Source organism: Anabrus simplex, chromosome 2 (genome assembly GCF_040414725.1).
Source record: "Anabrus simplex isolate iqAnaSimp1 chromosome 2, ASM4041472v1, whole genome shotgun sequence".
NCBI classification, from domain to species: Eukaryota; Metazoa; Arthropoda; class Insecta; order Orthoptera; family Tettigoniidae; genus Anabrus; species Anabrus simplex.
Genome location: NC_090266.1, coordinates 654,457,594 through 654,481,303, shown reverse-complemented (window position 1 = coordinate 654,481,303; position 23,710 = coordinate 654,457,594). Strand labels below are relative to the sequence as shown.

General features: G+C 37.9%; 1 protein-coding gene across 5 annotated transcripts in view; it reads right to left on the bottom strand.

The window, feature by feature from the left end:
* The window catches only part of AdipoR (adiponectin receptor), a 229,473-nt gene that overhangs the window by 159,926 nt on the left and 45,837 nt on the right, over positions 1-23,710 (bottom strand). For all 5 annotated transcript variants that reach the window (XM_067141149.2, XM_067141148.2, XM_067141150.2 and 2 more), the window contains 2 exons: positions 14,704-14,865; positions 6,582-6,831 (listed from right to left, as the gene is read on the bottom strand). In XM_067141149.2, coding sequence (XP_066997250.2) covers positions 6,582-6,824 — 243 coding nt within the window. In that variant the 5' untranslated portion in view covers positions 6,825-6,831; positions 14,704-14,865. The remainder of the gene's footprint in view (positions 1-6,581; positions 6,832-14,703; positions 14,866-23,710) is intronic.

The window sequence follows — 23,710 nt, the reverse complement described above, 5'->3', positions numbered from 1 at the left end:
CAGACTTTTTGCAAGTACGAACATTTGACGAAACTCGTTCTGTCTTCAAGTAGAACTACAATTAAATTGAAGTAACAAATAACGTAGTTCAACCTATTCAACACAAATAAATAAGAAATGTAGAGTTACATTTCTATTTAATTATAAGCGGAAGCGGTACCGGTTTCGACCCCAATCTGGGTCATCATCAGCTGAATAAAATGCAAAAACAATGCATAGGTAAATAAGAAATTAAAGAATGAATCTTTCACAAAAACTGTTGAAGAGGCAAAATAAGATGATGGGGATTGGCACTGTGCGATTTTAAATCTTGAAAACTAGAAGAAGTAGAAGGTCCGTCACTTATATGAATTAAGGCGCGATCTTCTGAATAGTAACACAACACACGCAAAGTTCGGCACTGTCTCCAACTGAAACTCTTGGGTCCAAATTTGGTAGCAGATTTAGCCAGTTTCCAATGCTTGAACCAGTGATCATGTTTGTCAATAATCCCTTCGCTTCTGTTGACATTTGTGAGCTTGGAGGGAGGGTATGTGAAATATTCGAAAATTATAATCCTGAAGAATTAGAAATGGAAATTTTAAGCCTTCAGTCAGACCTTTCTTTGAAATCCTCCTACGCAACATGTGGCAATTTCTGGACTCTGGTGGACGGTAAAAAATATCCCATTACCCGCAGTGTTGCTCTGAAGGTGCAATCTTGTTTCGGTTCAACCTATCTTTGTGAAGTCGAGTTTTCGACTATGAACATAATAAATAACAAATACTGATCCTGCCTGACAGACTCACACCTGGATGATGCGTTAAGAGTAGCCTGTTACAGTTACACACCAGACTTTCCTTAACTTGCAGCGAGCATGCAGTGCCAGATTTCAAATTAATTATGTGAGTAAATATATTTTCATATAATTTTTAATTCTAGATTTATTATTATTATTAATATTATTATACATTCATTGTACATACCTGCCAACTTTTAGGAATCAAAAATAGGAAGATATATTATGTTTTGGATTTGATCACGTGTATTGCGCCGCGGTCTAAGTAGGAAAAAAAAAGACAAGATAAATGGCATACATATCTACTGTTGCAATGCGAATTCGCAATTGACCATTAAATTTAAAACCTTAAACTAAAAAAACAAAAATGGGTACAGGAAAATGTAACGAACACGGAAGAAAATGCATAACAGTTTCCTTTATTACATTGTAAAATGAAAGGAAATTCAATTTTATAGGTTTTGTGGCCGTAATGTGAAGAAAAAATACCATGAACTGTCACCAAGACAACTCTCTGAAATACATTCAAGTCATTAAAATCATGAACTAAGAATGGACACAACTTAAATACGCGAAACTACCGCATACAAAACAGATCAATATGTCTCGTACATTATCAACATACGACTTCGACAGGGGGGAAAGCACAGAACACGTGGACTACAACGAAACTACGCACAGAAACGATGTTAACAGCGCGCGAACCACACAATAACAAAGCAAGAACAAACTCACTTTTTCGTCCCGAATCCCGATTAACGGAGTCGCTACCGCACGCTAGCCTCTCTCGCTTGTAGGACGACTTCCATCCAGAATTCCCAGCTGTAGTGAGCGGGGAACACGATACACTCGGAACAAACATAAAAATTTAATTCACGGGGAGCCTGCGTGATCTGTTTCTTCAACTTTTCTCCATCTTCGGAGGCTGCCTTTTATGGGGTGATATTTGCTTCTTTAATTATTTTGAGAGATAATGTGCTAATTGGAGAATATATGAGGGACAGCGCCAGTTTTCAGTATCCATCTATCTTTAGGAATTTCTACCTGTTCGTGTTGTATTACAAATGATTCTGAATCCGCTGTAAATTTTGTTTTTTCTACTTACTTTACGACGCACCGACACAGATAGGTCTTATGGCGACAATGCAAGAGGAAAGGCTTAGGAATGAGAAGGAAGCGGCCGTGGCCTTAAGGTACAGCCCCAGCATTTGCCAGGTGTCAAAATGGGAAACCACAAAAAACCATCTTCAGGGCTGCCGACAGTGGGGTTCAAACCCACCATCTCCCGAATGCAAGATCACAGCTGCGCTCCTTGAACCACACAACCAACTCACTCGATTATATAAATTCATCAAAAAAAGATGAATCGCACAAATAACCTATCAGAAAGATTTTTGTCCTTCCTGAGAATCGCCTTTTCCCATTTTGAAAATTCTATTTCATCTTTAGGTGGCTGATAAGGTGTTTACCTTTTCAAGTTCTGTAGCTGGACTTACAGTCTAGAATGAAGCAAGTAGAAATTTTTCCTCCTAGGTATGTTTGAAAGTTTTATAAGCTCAGCACTATCTTTACACTAACTGAACAGATACCATCACCAAATCACATGCTCTTCATTTTCACTTAATAATGCATGACAAGTTATTATTATTATTTTTTTTTTTTTTGCTAGTTGCTTTAGGTCGCACCAACACAGATAGGTCTTATCAAAATCAAATCAAAAAATCAAAATCTCTTTATTTGCAAATGAGGTGTCTACCTCGGTGGCAAATGGTACACTAAAATACATTATTGTCAAGCACTAAATATTAAATTAACAAGAGAAGAAAATTTTTCCTATAATACAATATTATACAATTTACGCTAACGATGTTTTCTATTAAACACACAGCTCATCCTTAATAAATTTATATTGTTTACAAAATTCTAATTATAATATCTCCTGTACTACTTACAAATATAGTCAACTGATATACAGTATGTGGAATTGCTTCAAATGATACTATAAAACTGGTATAACATTAATATTTACATTGCATTTATTTATTTACTTTTTTTTTTTTACCCGTTCTGGATCCTAAGTAGCATAACGACCTGCTGCGTCTTAACCAGAGCCCCTTTTGCCACCACTTTTCAGAGTTCCTGAAGGGCCTTCACAGCTACCGTAGCGGTCCCAGGGCCCTCGAAGTCCCCACTGTACTTCACCCCTACAGGCAGTCCCCTACTTTGGCTGTCCAAACTCCTTAGACCAGGGGATGGAATTAATTTATTCACACACATTTTTTTATTTACAATAACCTGCACCGGTCGAATGCCCTCTAACACTTCATTTATTTTCTCTGTTGCTGTTTATTCTCTTCTTGAATATCTGTACAGATTTTGGAAAAGGATCAAACACTACCCCTGGTAAACTGTTCCACTCCTTCACACCCTTCCCAATGAATGAAAATTTACCCCAATCGCTTCTGCTAAAATTCCTTCTAATTTTATATTTGTGGTCAGTCCTGCCGATATAATTATTTTCCAACTGAAGCCTCTCACGGATATCTCTCCATGCTTCTTCTCCTGTATAGGCTCTATATAATCCTGTAAGTCTAGTTTTCTCCCTTCTCTTACTTAAAGTTTCCCACCCCAGTTCCTTTAACATTTCTGATACACTACTCTTTCTCCTGAAATCCCCTGTTACAAATCTTGCTGCTTTCCTCTGCACACTATCTATTTCTTTTATTAGGTATTCTTGGTGAGGATCCCAAACACTGTTTGCATATTCCAATAATGGACGAACCATACTCAAGTAACTTTTTTCTTTTAATTCTTTGTTGCATCCTTTAAGTAGCCTCATTATGACATGTAATGATCTGTATGCTTTCCCAACAATGTCATCAATATGACCCTTCCAGTGCAAATTACTTTCAAATCTCACACCTAAGTATTTGCACTTGCCATCTTTTCGGATAACTACCTCATCCAAAGTATATTCAAATTCAGTTTTAAAGCTCCTGTTTGTAAAAGTTGTAACAGTTGATTTGCCTCCATTAACCTTCATATTATTTTCTTCAACCCATTGTTGGATACTTTCAAGGTCCCTTTGTAATTCTGAACAATCCTCAATGTTGTTTATTTCTCTATAAACAATTATGTCATCTGCATACAATCTTATTTTTGATGTTATATTGTTCCCTAAATCATTTGCGTATATTAAGAAAAGTAACGGACCGATTATATTACCCTGTGCAATTCCCTTCCAAACTTTCTCTTCCTGCGATACATTATTTCCTACTTTGACTTTCTGAACCCTTGAATTTAGAAATGCTTTTATCCAACGTGTAACCCTTACGTCCAATCCTATTCCCTCCAATTTCTTTAATAATATTCCGTGTTCCACTCTATCAAAGGCTTTGGAAAGATCTATGGCTATGCAATCTAACTGACCTCCTGAATCCAACTGATCTGATATGTCCTGCTGAAATCCCACCAGTTGTGCCTCACAAGAAAATTTCTTTCTAAATCCATACTGGCTCCTCATGAACCAATTTTTATCATCACATATCCCTCTGATGTACTTCGATATTAAACTCTCCAGAATTTTACAAACTATACTGGTCAGGCTGATTGGTCTGTAGTTCTCTGGTTTCCTTTTATCACCCTTTCCTTTATAAATTGGTATTATTATAGATTCCTTCCATTCCTTTGGTATTACACTATTATTTATGACATAGTCAAAGAGAAATTTTAAATAAGGCACTATGTACCACCCCATTGTCTTTAATACCTCCCCAGTAATTTGATCACTTCCTCCAGCTTTTCCTTGCTGAAGCAGTTGGATTTCTCTGAAAATATCTTCGTTTGTGAATGAGAAGCTTCTTGTTTCCCTCTGTCTCTCTCCCTCTCTATCTTCTGTTTTGGTTTCCAACTCTTGACAATCATCTACTGAATCTCTAAATTCCCTACTAAATAGGTTTGCTTTCTCAGTATCTGTTAAATAGTGTTCACCCCCTTCTCCCACCATTGTAGGAATTTGAACTCCTTTTCCTTTTTGATTCCTGATATATGAATACAGCTTTTTCCATTTCCCTTTGTGGTCATTACCCTCTTGAAGTATGCCATTCATATAATTCTCTTTTGCTTCCTTTTTCACTCTATTCAGTTCCCTCATTAGCTGTTTTCTAGTTTCTCTACTCTCCCTACCCTCTTTGATTTTCCTGTTTACTATTCTACATTTTCTTTTTAATTTTCTTATTTCCCTTGTATAATAAACAGGGTCTGAGGTCATTTTACCCTTCTTAACAGGTACAAATCTCTTCTCTCCTTCCCAAATAATTCCTTTAAATTTAGCCCAAAGTGTATCCACGTTACTCCCTTCACTTATCCAACAACTGAATTGTGATTTAAGGTAAGTCCCAAATTCATCAACTTTAGTTTTTCTGTACAATTTCTTGTCTTGTGTAACCCTCTTATTAAGCCTTTTTGGTACGAGTCCTACATCCATTATTACAGCCTTATGGTCTCCTATTCCTTCAATTACCTCAGTTTTATCAACAATTTCCCATGGTTTAACCAAGAATACATCTAGTAAGTTATTGAGACGAGTCGGTTCTTGTACTACTTGTGTAAATCCTCCCTCCCAAATTAACTTATTTACCAGTTTCTGTTCATGGGCTTCACTTGCAGCTCCTTTCCATTCAACTTCAGGCAAATTTAGATCTCCCCCAATTATTACCATATCATTATTATTGTTTTTATGAGTATAATCTATTATTTTTTCAAATATTTTCATGTCTCCTCTCTTCCAGGCCTGTATGTTCCTATAATTCCCACCTCCCTCATATTATCACAAACTAATTTTATCCCTTTCATCGGTAAACCATTCATGTGAACAGTAAGTTTCCTTCACCAGAATAAACACTCCCCCTCCCTTTTTATCTCCTCGGTCTCTACGATAGACTGTGTACCCTTCTGGAAATACTTCTCTATTACCCACCCCTCCTTCCAACCACGATTCCACTCCTATCACCACATCAGTCTCATAAGATTCCATCAATGTACCGAATTTTAATTGTTTATTTACTACACTTTGACAGTTTACCAAGAGCAATCTCAGACCCCCTTCCTCCCTAAAACTTGACTGTTGCAAGTCCTTACTATCCTGAGTTTCTTTTTCTAGTTGACTGAGCCAGCTTGAAGTACAGCTGGCTCTTTCTACTAGTTTTCCTGGTCAGTATTATAACTCAAGGGAGTTGCCTGTTTTACAGTACATATCTTAAGATTAATAAAATCTAGAACAATATTTGCTTTCGTTTACCTGAATTGTTTAGATGGAGGCCATGTTTTGTATAACAGTATCTCTCAAAACTGCTGCATTCAATAACCTGAGTATTCCGAAAATGTTTACAAATTTTAACAATATCTGTATTGACCTTGTCCACTTCAATGTTCACACACGAGCCTCTACTCAAATCATGCCTGTGGGGCACGTTCACTACAAAAACGTTAGTGTGGGTCAGCTTCCCTAGTGTATGTTTAAGTTGTGATCTTACATTCTGTGTGAGGTCATTCCAGCACTTAAATTTGGCACAAGTAGATCGCAAGCATAGTACTTTTTGTACAAGTGAGAATCTGTGCCACTTTCCTTTCCATTAAGCATTTTATATGCTAGCATTGCTTTTAACCACACCATCTGACTTGGTTAGTTATAATCCGACAAACATAGTAATATTTCACATGAACCCCCCTACATAGCCGACCAGTCGAAGACAGGTATGATAGCTAATAAAAAGTAATGCGAAAAAACTAAACATATCCTTACCTCACAGTCAAGCAAATGCTCATCTTCAGGTGTACTGGGCAGGGGACAGCCCACTCCATCATCACCTTCAGACAAAACACTGACATCATCTTCAAGCAGGTCATTGACTTCCTTAAGACCTGGCACTTCAGAGCTGAGAGAGACACCATCAGGATCCCATACTCGACGACGTCTTATTCCCTGCAATTCTCCACTACCTGAAGGCTCATCAATAATATCGATGGCATCTTCGTAATCACTCATCACAGAACTGAAAGAGACATTCAGAAAGATCAACAAATGAGATTACATAATATATAGACAAGAATTTTTATACATGAAATGCATCCCACAATTATATTTCATCCTTCTTAATCTATTTCCTTCTTATATACTGATTTAGATTTAATTTTGAATACCCGTTTCAAAACTTAAGACATACGAGAATGTTACAGACAGCCTACAAATGCTTATATGTGAGACAGGCCAAGTTGCTGTCACAGCGTCACACAAGGCATTTGGAACATGGTGGTCAACATATGTGATACTCCTTTCGCAAGTATTTCCTCATTCACAAAATGATACATGCAGTGCATCTTATAGGGCAACATCTTGGTGAATCTACAGTAAAACCTGCCTTAACGGACACCTCTCACCGGCGGACACCCCTCATTGGCGGACGATTTTCTAGGTCTGTAATTAATGCCATGTTGTGTATAAGTAATTTACCCCTCTTATACGGACACCCTTTATTACGGACGCAGACACACCATAACCACGAGAAACTCCAATTAAATCTCTCCTAATAGACATTTTCTTTTTCAAAAAATACTATATTTGTGACCTGTACAATATATATTCGCTTACTTTTTGCACAGGCGGTACTTCCAAGAATCGCAGACACCGTAACTTTTGATCCAGGCTGTACACATTCTTGGAAGGAAACACTAAGCTACGCTATCATTTCCGGAAGTTGTATGATCTGACATGCTTGACAGTGCTGGAATTCGTACCTTCACTGTCAGGTTACTTTTCACTGACTTGTGGGCTTTTGAGGTGTTCAGTTTTACGTTAGCAAGTTGGTGTAAACATGGCTCCGAGGAGGTTTTTAATTTTAAAAGAAAAGGTAGGCATAATAGACTATCATAAACGTGAGACGGGTGGTGTGCGTAAACTGTCCGAAGTGTTTAAGATTGTAAAGACATACACAGCTGAAATTGTGAAAAAGCAAGGGGAACTAGTGAAAGAATGGCATTTACATGGCAACGAACAGCGCATTAAACTGTTTCAAAGTGGTAGTGGAGCTCTCACTGACAAGGCAACGCTAGAGTGGTTTGCTAAAATAAGTCAGAATGTCCCTGTGTCAGGACCAATGATACAAGCAAAAGTGTTATAATTCGCGACAGAATTAGGTATTGGAGATTTCAAAGCCTCGAATGGCTGGCTAGAAAGATTCAGAAAGCGACATGGTATCAACTTCAGAGTGATTTGCGGAGAATCATCCAGTGTTAATATGGAGATTGTTGAAAACTGGCAAGAAAAAAACCTTCAATCACAGACGGGTATGCTCCGGAAAATATTTTGAATGCCGATGAAACTGGATTATTTTTCCGTGCTTTACCCAACGAAACTTTGTGTTACAAAGGAAATCGTTGTACTGGTGGAAAAGTTGCAAAAGAATGTCTTACGGTCTTGCTATGTGCAAGTATGAGTGGAGAACGGGAGGAGCCCCTTGTGATAGGAAAAGCTGCAAAACCAAGGTGTTTTAAGAATATGGACGTTACAAAGTTTGGCACTGAATGGAAAGCGAATAGGAAAGCATGGATGACCGGAGAAATAATGACAGAGTGGCTAGGACAATTGGACAGAAAAATGATACGCCAGGAGCGAAAGTGTTATTATTCCTCGATAATGCAGCATTGCATCCGGATACAATTAAGTTTCAAAATGTGAAGATAGTCTTTTCCCCACCAAATGTAACATCAGTTTCTCAGCCGCTTGACCAAGGAGTGATCCAGAACTTCAGGATTATGTACAGACAGTTATTGATGAAGCACATAGTATCAGAACTTAACGGGAATGAAGTAACCCTTCAAACACTAACAAAGGGACTGAATGTTCCCCAAGCAATTTTGTGGATAACCAATGCATGGAAAAACATTACAGCCTCAACAATTCGTAACTGCTTTCTGAAAGCTGGGTTTCCCGCTAGTGGTGGACATCCCAAAATAGAATCGGATACCCTTCCTGACAGCATGGAAACCACACAACAGTTGATTAATGCAGCAGGTTACAGTGTACAAGTGAACACCTATATCGAAATTGATTCAGATATTCCAACAGAGTGTGAGAGTGGAGACATGAAAACCATTCTTCAGTCAATCCAAGGGACAAAAATGAAGATTCTGACAAAAGCGGGAGTGAAGGTGATGCTAATGACGACTTTGAAGAAAATATGGAAATTAATGTGCTGCCAATAACCTCGTACAGTGAGGCTCTCGGCTTTGTTAAGCGACTGAAAGAATTCTATTATAAACAAAACGATGAAAAAGGTGTAAATTTGACCCAGGATTTAATTGTACATAGTGAAAACATCATTGCTAAACCAAAATGGACAAAACAAACGAACATTAAGGATTTTTTCAAGTGCTAATGTTTTACTGTACTGTGCTAGAGATTGCTACATCTACATACTGATTTAAATTTTCAAAAACTCGTATGTTCTTAATTTTAACATGGTGAACGGTAATAGCGTACAGTGTGCTCAACAGAGGTTTCCATAGAAATTATTTTGTCTCTAATACAGTACCTCACAGCTGCAGCAGCCCATCTACAACTTTCTCATGTGAGTACAGTGCAGTATATTGTACAATACTGTATGGAGTATACAATTAAAGGTACATTTGCAAGAATTGTTAACACATACTATACATGAGTTATTGCATTCCAACTTATGTTTAATGGTACCAGTTTCATAACCTCTCTCGGGCAGACACCCCTTCATAACGGACATTTTTTTTTCGGTCCCGAAGGTATCTGTTATAGAGAGGTTTTACTGTACTGTGAAAATTATGATGATTGTTGTTTTAAGGGGCCTAACACCTAGGGCACTGGCCCCACTCTGTGTAGATTAAGGACAGAGTTTTGGATTCTGAAGGAAAGAAAAACAGTGAAGAAATATTTATCTTCACATATGAGATTTAAGTATTACAACAGAAATGAACCGTTAAAACTTAACACTCCACAGCATAGGGTTCAAATTAATTGTTGTGCTCTTTAGGAGGGCAATGGAGTACATTTAGCAGCCCACTCGATAACTACTCTATTTGCCATCTGCTTCTACAATGGGCCAACACAGAGAGGTTCATAACGACATGGGAGAGGACAGGGCTAGAAATGGGAAGGATGCAACTGTGACCTTAATTAAGGTACAGCCCCAGCATTTGCCTTGTGTGAAAATGGGAAACCACGGGAAACCATCTCCGGAACTGCCAACAGTGGGGTTCAAACCCACCATCTCCCGAAAGCAAGCTCATAGCTACATAACTCAAACTGTGAGCCAAATTGCTAGGTCCACTTTATAACTAATCAGGGGTCCAAATAATGTACCGTCATCTATACCTTCACCAATTACATGGCAGTGCACTTGGAATTTGTCATTTCTTTGTCTACAACAGTGTTTTCGCAGCTCTATGGTGCTCCATAGCCAGAAGGGGATGAGTGCCAGCAGAGTACATTGACAATGGAACATATTTTCAAGGAACCTTCAATTATTACTCCAAAATGGACTAGGAAGAAATTGTAAGGGATGCTTCACTAAGGAAAATAACAAAGCACAAACAACCTACTGCTGCATGGAGGGGAATTCTGGAATTCCGAAACTTCACTTTCTTTGAAATTTAGGGTGTCCTCCAGAGTATGGGTAGCTATCAAAACTATTACATGAATGTTAAGCCCTACCAAAGAGGGACCACTGACTTACAATTATGACAATCTTGAGCAACCAAGATTGCTGAAATCTAGGCTTTCCCAAGAACTGCCATCCTCTAAGTTTCCTAATGTGGACCAAACTAATGTAAATGGTGTAAACAGACCACTTCATTATCTAGTGACTATATGATTAAATTCAAAGCAGCAATTCATGAAGTAGTATTTAGCTTAGTTACTCCAGCTGAACACCAGAAGCACCCAAAGCTTTATGGTGGGAAATGATCAAACATACAAAATACAAACATACAGGGCAAATATGCATTATCACTGAAATTTACCAAGGAATTGATGGTGCAGTTCAGGTGACTAAGGCAAAGAATGCAACTAGACCACTGACTGCATCTACTGGGGAGGAATCAAGATATGACAGAACATCACACAAATCCAGCAAGAGACTTATAACAGTTGTGTATATCAAACTTTCGGAAACTGTTCCTCAACTACTTCAACGCTGCATTTGGCCAGACACAACCTGATCTTTCCCAGGTCAAGCACCACTCACCGTCTTCGTACACACACCAATCGCTCACCTGCTCCGTGGCCCTTCACCTATTTCACAGCTGTCATGCGCAACTTCCAGAAGACTTAGAAGTCTCTGCCTTGTTCTAGTGCGTTCCATGAACGTTGCTACATAAGCCCAACCCACCTGCCGTTCGGTCGATCTATTTTCAGCTCTGGTGTGTGGTTGGAGGGCTCCACCTGGTGTTTCTCACGTCTGCTCCTTATTCCCGAACATCGGGGAGTTTTATGTTCAACAACTAAATGGTGAGCAAATGAGAGACTTATTAATTCACAGGACCTTGTCTCCCAGCATCCCTCAGGCCTGTCTTACTTCCTCAACTAAGCTTGTATATGTACCCTGTCAGTTCCTTATTGTTTACAAGTGTTGGATACTCTTTCTTGTGGGGTGCCCGCTAAGACTTTAGATAGTGGATCATATGGAGTGTGCATTTGCGAGTGAATATTCCATTCACCAATTTAAGAATGAAGTGGATACAGAGTGCAGGACAGCTAAGGAAGAATGGCTGAAAGGGAAGTGCAAGGATGTTGAAGGTTGTATGGTCCTAGGAACAGAAGATACTGCATACAGGAAAAAGAAGGAAACCTTTGGAGAAAGGAAAACTAGGAGTAATAAGAGCTCAGATGCAATACCACTTCTGGAAAGAAAAGCCAGAAAGATAGCAGGAACATATCCAACAGTTTATCAAGATAAAGACAGATGATATGGTTCTGGAACAAGAAGAGGTTGTTGATACTGATGAAATGGAAGACCCAATTTTGAGGTCCGAATTCGACAGTGCTTTGAGAGACCTAAATAGGAACAAGGCACCTGGAATTTATGACATTCCCTGTGAATTATTCACTGCCTTAGAAGAAACCAGCATCTTAGTGTATGAGATATATGATACAGGAGAAATGTCATCCGATTTTCGGCAGAATGTTGTTGCACCTATTCCCAAGAAAGCCGGTGCTGATAAGTGCGAAAACCACCAAACCATTAGTTTAGTATCTCAAGCGTGCAAAATTTTAACACGTATTATTTAGAGAAGAATGGAAAGACTACAGGAGTGGACATTAAATGAGTTGGGAGAAGATCAATGTGGCTTCAGGGGAAATGTAGGAACACATGAAGCAATCCTGACTTTATGTCTGATATTAGAGGACCGAATTAAGGACAAGCCCACGTACATGGGATCTGCAGATCTAGAAAAGGCATTCAGTAATGTTCAGTGGACCAAGGTATTTGGGATTCTGAAAGTGATCGGGATCAGATACAGAGAAAGAAGAATTATCTACAATCTGTATAATGATCAGTCTGCAGTGATAAGAATCAAGGGCTTTGAAAAAGAAGCAGTAATCCAGAAAGGAGTGAGGCAAGGCTGCAGCTAGTGCCCCTTCCTTTCAAAGTTTATACAGAACAGGCAGTAAAGGAAATCTAAGAGGAATTTGGAAAGGGAATCACAATCCAAGAAGAGGAAATAACCCTGAGATTTGCCTATTATGTCATTTTACCTGAGACTGCAGAAGATCTAGAGAAATTGCTGAATGGTATGTGTAGACTTCTACAATTTGCTTTACGACGCTCTGACAAAGATAGGTCTTATGGTGATGATGCGATAGAAAAGAGCTACAAGTGGGAAGGAAGCGGTCGTAGCCTTAAGGTACAGCCCAGGCATTTGCCTGATCTGAAAATTGAAAACCACAGAAAACCATCTTCAGGGCTGTCGACAGTAGGGTTCAAACCCACTATCTCCCGAATGAAAGCTCACAGCTGCTCGACCCTAACCGCACGACCAACTCGCATGGTCTGAGTGGTATGGACAGAATCCTGGAGAAGGACTACAAGATGAAAATAAACAAGTCCATAACAAAAGTAATGGAATACAGTTGAACTAAGTCTGGTGATGCAGGAAATATTACATTAGGAAATAAGGTCTTAAAGGAAGTAGATGAATATTGTTACACGGTTAGAAAAATAACGATGGCAGAAGTAAGGAGGACATAAAATGCAGACCAGCACAAGCAAAGAAGGCCTTATTAAGAAGAGAAATTTGCTCACTTTGAACAATGATTAAGGAAAAGTTTAGAGAGATGTTTATGAAGACTTTCATGTCGAGCATGGCATTGTATGGAAGTGAAACATGGACGATAACTAGCTCAGAAAGAAAGATAATAGAAGATTTTGAAACATGGTGTTGCAGAAGAATGCTGAAGGCGAGATGGATAGAGCGAATCACGAATGAAGAGATACTAAATCGAAATGGTGAAAGATGAATTTGGCTAAATTTGACGAGAAGAGATACAATCATAGGACATCTTTAGAGACAGAGGACTTGTTCAGTTGGTTTTTTAGGGAAGTGTAGGCAGTAAGAACGGCAGGGGTAGACCAAGGTATCAATATGACGAGCAGATTAGAGCAGACGCAGGATGTAGTAGTTAGGCAGAAATGAAAAGATTAGCACACGAAAAGGTGGCATGAAGAGCTAGTTCAAACTAGTCTATGGACTGATGACTCAAACAACAAATAGGATGCACAATCCTACTAGTTAATACCAATAAATAAATATAGCTTAAAAAAACACATACACTCACTCACTAATAACTTTAAGTGGCATGTCATAACACTTATCAATAACACATATTTTATAGCAAATCCCCTTCATCTCTTCAAACCAACGTTGGCATGATTCTCTGGCTAGATTTGGTTAATTAGTATAAGTTTAACTTTTACCACCTAGTACATTAGGTATAGATGTACTTGTACAAGATTCATAATTGATTATGACCTTTGAAAACATGAAGACTTAACAGTTTACAACCTTACTAACAATTTTTGCTCTCAATTGGGGGTATCCATAATTATTTTCGTTCCACTGCATGGAAATGTGCTGCATTACAATTAAAGTGAAGAATCACAAAATAAAGTAAATTGACTACTATACAAAGACTGTATCTCTTAAAATTAATACAACAAACCATGACCTACACATCTCTCCAATGGTCTCTCAAAGCAGCTGCTCTAAATACTCTGTCAATTCTTTCTGCCTTGGACCATGCTGTGGACTGATTAAGCAAGTTTTCTTTTGATGAACTAGTTGACATACAAGTATGAAATTTGCAGTGCTATTCCTAGAACTATACTTATAAAGATGAAGAATTAGCCTGCCTTGCAACTGAAATAGGAAGCTGGTTCCCTCAAAACAGAAAGCTATACAACTTAACAGGTGTGAACACTACTCATCCATGACCTTGAGGCACTTTAGGGTCAAGTAATTGATCTACTAATGGCTGCTCTGCACAATGAAGTGCTTAGCCTATGATGTCAGTAATACAGCAACATTATAGCTGCTAGTACTGATAGACACACAACCAACTAAACTGTTTGCCCAAATCCAGAGCTGCAAATATTAACAAAGGGAATATAATGCAATTATGCAATTATCTTTTTTTTTTTTTTTTTTTTTTTTTTTTTTTTAAGTCTGATCTTAAGCAAATGTCCGTGTTAAGCACTGTGGAAGTTCAGCCATAAAAATTCTTGAAGATATGTACTCCCATCACTGGAAAAGTGAGGATTCCAAATCTGAAACAGATTAAGTCACCTACTGCCAGCGGAAAAGTAACTATCTATAATTTTGAAGAAATTCTACATTACCTTGTATGGCTTGAGGCTGATATGGTAAACAGAGGTTACAGGTATCTCGTGACCCAAGATGATGCAAGGACAGGATCTGATACGCCAATTCGGTCAGGCTCAGGATGATCTTTTTGATGCTCTTTGGTTTAGATTGACTGTCTTGCAGAGGTCATCAATGCTCTGAAATAATCACATGATTTTAGGTATTATTTCTATTTGTTGACTATATTCATAAAGTAATGATTAAGAGTAAGGATGATTAGCCAAGTCAAAATTATTACCAGCCTAACATACTGTTATAACAACATCAGTGTTGAGTGAAATACAGCCGTTGTTCAACATTTCTTGCCGTTATAACAACAATATCCTAAATACCTCATTGAGTCAGGAAGTAAGGATAAAGTCTAACAAAGACGAATACTACGTTATAAATCTCATTTTTGGTCCATATTGAAAATTTGTAGTTCAAAAACAATAAAGGCGATCTTTAATGCACCTATTCAATACATTAATTTCCACTTATAGTGGTTACATAAACATACTATCAGTTAAATGGGACATGTTTCGCCCTCAATTCAGGGCATCTTCAGCCTAAACACAATCTTCAAAAGTACACCTTATATTAATATCCAAGCTAAAAGTTTAGCCAGTTACTAAAATTCTATATATATCAAAATGTGAGAAGTGATACATTATACAAACATGTCGATGGAAACACTGTCAATGATTAAACCATAAAAATATTTTGTCAGAGACTAAAACTTATTCTGTTACAAAATTTGTAATTAAAACGGTTCATTAAATTTTTTTAAGTGGAAAAACAGTGTGAGAATGATACGTCAACGACATGAGGGCGTGAAAAACGAGCACTAAAATGAATGTCATAAAAACATCTTCAAGGCCGCTGATGAAATCATGAGCATAATGTGAAACTGAAGCATCAGTTGAATTATTGCAGAAGGGGCCTTTAGCACCAGTAGGCAATAAAACTGACCAAGACCATGTCAGGAAGTGTCGGTAGATGTTGGAAAATGTTCTCTGTAAGAGAAGGAAAGATTAAGAAGTTGAACGCAAGGCGAGAATTCTGTTTACAATGTTAGGAACAGTTGAGGACTTACATGTTTGTTGAAAGCTGTTATTTGCTATCTACTGCTGCGTTGGTAGCCGCCCTTCTGTTGGCTCTGAGTCTCGTGTTATAACTGTGCTGCAGAGGCGGTAGTGAACTCGGAGGGGAAGGAATAGGGGAGCGTGGAAGGGAGGAGAGGATGGGTGGAGTCAACTGTGATGAGGCTGACAAAGGGGCGGAGTTATCTGTTTTGCTGGAAGAAGGCCTAATATCCGTACGTATGGCTAGAGTACTAGAGTATGTAGAATTAAATATATTAGGTATCCCAAATTTATTTGAACTAATCGTCTCTATTAATTTCGGCGTTAATTCATGTAACATACTTTTTCTGTCCGCGATGTCATTAAGATTCTGTTCCTTATCATATATCCACATATATCCATAGAGAAAGACCTAGCGATAATTAGAAACATAGGAAAAGATAGAATGTTGAACGAATTAGAAAGTTTATATATCTATTTAGACCAGACATATAATAAGGAACAGAATCCTAATGACATCACGGACTGAAAAAGCATGTTACATGAATTAACGCCGAAATTAATAGAGACAGTTAGATCAAATAAATTTAGGATACCTAATATATTTAATTCTACATACTCTAGTACTCCACCCATACCTACAGATATTAGGCCTACTTCCAGCAAAACAGATAACTCTGCCCCTTTGTCAGCCTCATCACAGTTGACTCCACCCATCCTCTCCTCCCTTCCACGCTCTCCTATTCCTTCCCCTCCGAGTTCACTACCGCCTCTGCAGCACAGTTATAACACAAGACTCAGAGCCAACAGAAGGGCGGCTACCAACGCAACAGTAGATAGCATTTAACAGCTTTCAACAAACATGTAAGTCCTCATCTGTTCCTAACATCGTGAACAGAATTCTCGCCTTGCGTTCAACTTCTTAATCTTTCCTTTCCTTCTCTTCTCTTACAGAGAAGATTTTCCAACATCTACTGATACTTCCTGACATGGTCTCAGTCAATTTTATTGCCTACCGGTGCTAAAGGCCCCTTCTGCAATAATTCAACTGATGCTTCAGTTTCACATTATGCTCATGATTTCATCAGCGGCCTTGAAGATGTTTTTATGACATTCATTTTAGTGCCGTTTTTCACGCCCTCATGTCGTTGACATATCATTCTCACACTGTTTTTCCACTTTAAAAAAATGTAATGAACCGTTTTAATTACAAATTTTGTAACAGAATAAGTTTTAGTCTCAGACAAAATATTTTTATGGTTTAATCATTGAAGTGTTTCCATCGACATGTTTGTATAATGTATCACTTCTCACATTTTTATATATAGAATTCTAGTAACTGGCTAAACTTTTAGCTTGGATATTAATATAAGGTGTACTTTTGAAGATTGTTTTTAGGCTGAAGATGCCCTGAATTGAGGGCGAAACATGTCCCATTTAACTGATAGTATGTTTATGTAACCACTATAAGTGGAAATTAATGTATTCAATAGGAGGATTAAAGATCGGCTTTATTGTTTTTGAAAGACGAATACATCAAAAATATTCATTTATGCCATTCTTACTTGGTGCAAATTGTACTTATCAATCATTTTAACTAGGGTTGTACATGACTGAAGCCTGGATCATAGGTAACAAATTTCATATTATTCTGTATTGAAGAGCAATATATATATTCAATACCATTTATTATAACCTAAAAAAAAGTTACATGTAACTCCAAATCTGAAAAAGATTAAGTCACCTACTGCCAACACAACTTTGAAGAAATTCTACACTACCTTGTGTGGCTTGAGGCTACCTACATGCTCTAGTTTTACATATGAAGCCTGGAATCAAAAGTGTCGACTCCATCATCTAAAAACATTTCACGGGAATCCTCTCAACTTCAAGCTAACCTGATACTTACAGCAGGGCCACTTGCATGACGAAGAGTAAAAAGATATCATGAATAATACTATGTAAGTTTATGCTCATTTTCTCTGTGGTATTTTTTGGGTGTTCTAGAATGCAGTATCATTAATGAAAATGATGAGCATAATGATACAGTTTATAAAGTCAGATAGTGTCAGCATAATAAACCACAGACATTTAATTTCATGGGTTTTTTTTTGTAAAAATCAGGAAAACTAGCAGTTTCCCGCCGGCTCCGCCCGCAATGTACAAAGTATGGTGTTGTTCGTTACTGTCCTCACGGATATATTTGCAAAGTTTCGAGTTAATGAAATAAAACACATGATCTGCTGTGGTAATAGATTGTAATATGTCAACAAAATACTTGAAAATACATCACACAAAGAAATTGAATTAAACGTTCCTTGGAACAACACTACGCGCCGAACTGTTAAAAAGTCCTTCAAAGATCTTCGTCACAGAGACAAATGTACTCATAACTTTTCTCAGAATCTACCAATTTAAGTAGTTATTACCTCAAAAGAAAGCGCTTGATCCACTGGGTGTTTTTAGGCCAAAATGAACTCCGTACCTCAATTAGAACCAAAGATATCATTGCTTCAGAGAGACAAAAAAAATTGAAAAAAATCAAATAATTTGGGGAAGGCGGAAGTTAAGTGATTTATAGTACCTGATGACAAATCTCTGCATGAATACCTTTCAGTTAAAAAAAAAATGAAGGAGATCGACTGGATAGAATGGCCGGACTGACTTTAGTTTTCATTTTAAAAATTAATATATACTGTAGATGGTTAACAGATATCAAGGGTAATTCTTCATGAATTATATTATTAATGGTACAAGGTCAACCAAAAGAACATAAAAGTTGAAACTTCAAACAAAATTTAAGTTTAAACTGTTGAGGATTTGCTGATGACCTTGCTCTATTATCCAACAATATTCAGAAAACTACACCAAATTAAATCTCTGCAGTAAATAGCACAGAAAATAGGCCTTACAAACATCCTTTGAAAAACTGAGGTCATGTTTACACATCCCCCACTGGTAAATAAAATAATTGATGGACAAGAAATCAAAATTGTTAATAAATTTAAGTATTTAGGAGAAATCATAACTTATAATCTTAATGAGAAACCAGCTTGGCATAACAGAATAAATAAATTAAACAAAGCAAATTACATTACAATCAAAAAAATCTTCTAGATAGCAGCAAAATTAAGACATTATAAAACAGTCACACAGCCAGAAATAACTTATGCTAGTGAAACCATTTTTAAAACTATTAATACAGCTGAAGCAGACAAAATACTTAAGACAGAAAGAAGAATAATTAGAACATGCATAAATAAACAGTATCAAGTTAATGGACAATGAAGAATAGCATCAAATGAAACAGTTTATAAGGAAATTTAGCCAGTATTGAGCACAATTAGGAAAAAATGTATATCATTCTTTGGACATCTTATCAGAACACCTGACACCAGAATTAGCAGAAGAATTGAAAAATTATGGAATAGCAAGGCCAAGATTAAATGGATCACTGAAATTAAGGAGGATATTAAATAACTACAAATAACAATAGACCTCAAAAACAAAACAGAAAAAATTAAGATACTTCGACACACACCAGGCTACAGACCAAGATCAATATAAGGTCTAATGGGAGTGTATTTTCAACAGAACAAAGGCAGGCAGCATCTCTCAGAATGAAAATTTTTTGGGCTGATAGGAAATCAAGAAATCCTTCATATAATTGACTAGAGTGGTCCAATTAGAACATAAAATGTAAAATGAGTAAAAAATAAATTAACTAGCAAAATCATGGTTTATTACCCCCCTGTAGAATAACAGCCACTGTATCCCCTGCCTGTCATAAGAGGCAACTAAAAGGGGTCCCAGGGCTCTCAACTTGGGAGCGTGGGTTGGCGAACACGGGGCACTGAGACGAGTCCTGCCACTGCTTCAACTTACTTGTGCCAGGCTCATTTTCATCTACCTTTCCAACCTCCCTTGTTCAACTCTTGTTCTTTTCCGACTCTGACAGAATTAGGTTGCGAGGCCAAGAGAGTCTTTCATTTTCAAGCCCTTCATGGCCCTTCTCTTTCTTTGGTAGATACCTTCATGTTTCAAAATGTTGGATCCTTTCCATTTTTCTATCTGATTAGTGTTGTTATAGATTATGATTGCCTAGTTGTAGCCTACTTCCTCTTAAAACAATTATCACCACCATCTCGGTTTACTGGTGATATAAGCCAAGATTTTAAGGGATGCCTGGAGTGTCCGAGCAGAACTGCATTAGAGAAACACAATAATACTGTGATACTACCAACCAGTAGAGTGCAATGCAAAGCTGCTATTTTAAGGTTACGCTTCATTCCTTGCAGTGGAACGTTCTATTACCAATCCTATCAAGCAAATACTCAAAAGTTCTGGTATCTAACTTATCTCCCATTGTATTCATTTGTTTGTTACATGCCAGTAAAGACTGTTTTTGACATAACCTTTATTGTACGGTGAATACCTTCACTCGTTCCTTATCACTATTTGAATCAGAGTCGACTGTTTCAGTGATCTTCACGATTTTATGCCAAAATATTAAAATACCACTCACTTTGGTCTCACTAATTATATGAATGAGTCAATATACACTCTGGGAAATAAACCTAATATTATGACTAACTTTTATTAGTAATGGTGTCAATGAAACAATTTACTAATATTATTAGGAGTATCTACTAATAATTTTGACTCAAACTAATTACTAATATTATTAGCTAATAACTATGAAACATAATACTAATATCACTAGTTAATATTATTGGTTTCTTACTAATAATATTACTGAACGATGTTTTATGAAACAGGGCCCTAGAAATTCATTAACAACAGTCCCTTCGAGTACCTTCCCCACTCCACCCATAACGCTGCCTGGCTGCTTTGTAAAGGACCGCAAATATACTATAATAGCCTGCCCGGTATTTCCTTTCCAACAGTTTGTAAAAGCAATGGTCATAACTGTGATTTTACAAAAAAACAATTAGGGGGTATTATTGCTTTTACCTTTCTGAAAGAAAAATATCAGCTTGCTTTAATACAAGGCAAAAAAATTTATGATTATTTTGAAAATGACAATCCACAGCCTGTTTCCAGTCATTCGACCGGGTCAGGAATGCAATGAATGAAGCCCCCATCTAGCGGCAAGGGTAGGAATTGTGCCGGCTGTCACACTCCTCTGCGGATAGGATTAATGAATGAAAGATCGAATGTAATGATATTGGAGAGTGTTGCTGGAATGAATAATATGACAGGGAAAACCGGAGTACCTGGAGAAAAAACCTGTCACACCTCCGCTTTGTCCAGCACAAATCTCACATGGAGTGACCGGGATCTCAAACATGGAATCCAGCCGTGAGAGGCCAGCGAGCTGCTGCCTGAGCCATGGAGACTATAATTTCTATTTTCGAAAGTAAAAATCAATGACTTTTCTTATTTAAAATAATTTTTTTTTTCAATTTTATATTTTTACAAATCACACATACACATATTATTGTTATAAACCATTATGCCTTTTCAGCGTTCAGTCTGCAAGCCTCTGTGAATTTAATAAACGTCACCACAATCCTCTATTTGCAACTAGTGCTGTGGCCTCATATAGTTCTACACCTCTTATCTTTAAATCGTTAGAAACTGAGTCTAACCATCGCCGTATCGGTCTCCCTCTACTCCTCCTAACCTCCATGACGGAATCCATTATTCTCATAGGTAACCTATCCTCCTCCATTCGCCTCGCATGACCCCCCAACAAGAACAGCTTCATCCATCGAGTTCATTCCCAACTTAGTCTTTATCTCCTCATTCTGAATACCCTCCTGCCATTGTTCCCACCTGCTTGTACCAGCAATCATTCTCGCTACATTCATGTCTGTTATTTCTAACTTATTCATAAGATATCCTGAGTCAACCCAGCTTTCGCTCCCGTAAAGCAAAGTTGGTCTAAAAACAGACCGATGAAAAGATAGTTTCATCCGGGAGCTGACTTCCTTCTTACAGAACACTGTTGTTCGCAACTGCGAGCTCACTGCATTACCTTTACTACACCTTGATTCAATCTCACTATATTACCATCCTGGGAGAACACACAACCTAAATACTTGAAATTATCGACCAGTTCTAGCTTTGTATCACCAATGTATGTATGTATGTACAGTCTTCAGCCCTAAGGCTGGTGGGATCCTCAACAGCTCTGCCATCAGCTGTCATAGATGGCCTAGGCATCACTGAAGAGGCGTACTAGGGAAATGAGGAGTGAGGTAGTTTCCCGTTGCTTTCCTCACCGAGTCAGAAGTTGCTATTACATATCAGTCTGTCAAGCCCACTGAAATGCATGCACCAACCGACCCTATGAGCAACATTTTCACACCATTCATAGCAGGGACTGGCTGCAGAAGGAATGGCATTATTAGCATCGCTCATACCTCAGTCACTTTCATATTGTCAAAGCCAGGGATAAGACAGGGACAGATCAATGAAAGTAACAAAATTGCTCTAGCCCATACGAGAAGACATAGTGCACTTTAAACACTAGGTCCTGCCAGCAAAGGCATGTATCACCAATCTGACATTCAATTCTGTTGCTTACCTACTGACATCAATTTAGTCTTCGAGAGGCTAATTTTCATACCATACTCATTGCACCTATTTTCATGTTCTAGGATATTAGACTGCAGCCTCTCGGCACAATCTGCCATTAAGACCAAGTCGTCAGCATAGGCCCGACTGCTTACTATATTTCCACCTAACTGAATCCCTCCCTGCCACTTTATACCATTCAGCAGATAATCCATGTAAACTACGAACAGCAAAGGTGAAAGATTACAGCCTTGTCTAACCCTTGTAAGTACCCTGAACCAAGAACTCATTCTACCATCAATTCTCACTTAAGCCCAATTGTCAACATAAATGGCTTTGATTGATTTCAGTAATCTACCCTTAATTTCATATTCCCCCAGTATGGTGAACATCTTTTCCCTGGGTACCCTGTCGTATGCTTTTTCTAGATCTACGAAACATGAACACAACTGCTATTCCTTTCGTAGCATTTTTCAATTACCTGGCGCATACTGAAAATCTGATCCTGACAGCCCCTCTGTGGTCTAAAACCACACTGGTTTTCATCCAACTTCCTCTCAACTACTGATGCCAGTGAATACTTTGCCTGGTATAGTAATCAATGAGATACCTCGATAGTTGTTTCAATTCTTCCTGTTCCCTTGCTTATAGATAAGAGCAATTACTGCTTTTGTCCAATCTGAAGGTACCTTACCAACACTCCATGCTAATCTTACTACTCTATGAAGCAATTTCATCCCTGCCTTCCCACTATACTTCACCATTTCAGGTCTAATTTCATCTATTCCTGCTGCTTTATGACAATGGAGTTTATTTAACATCCTTTCCACTTCCTCAAGCAAAACCTTTTCTTTCTCCCCATGAACTTGTTTGTTCACAACACCACCATGAAGATTTCCTTTTATGATGAGAAGATTTTCAAAGTATTCCCTCCACCTGTCCAGTGATTCTCTGGGATGTGTTATGAGTTCACCTGAATTACTCAAAACACTGTTCATTTCCTTTTTCCCTCCCTTCCTAAGATTCTTTACTACTGTCCAGAAAGGTTTCCCTGCTGCTTGACCTAGCCTTTCCAGGTTATTACCAAAATCTTCCCACGACTTCTTTTTGGATTCAACAACTATTTGTTTCGCTCTGTTTCTTTCATTTATATACAATTTCCTGTCTGCATCGGCCCTTGTTTGGAACCATTTCTGATAAGCCTTCCTTTTACATTTACAAACTGCTCTCACTTCATCATTCCACCAAGATGTTCGCTTTTCCCCCGTCTTTACACACAGTTGTTCCTAGGCATTCCCTTGCTGTTTCTACTACAGCATCCCTGTATGCCACCCTTCTCTTTCTATATCCTTAACCTGCTTACTGTCCACTGTTC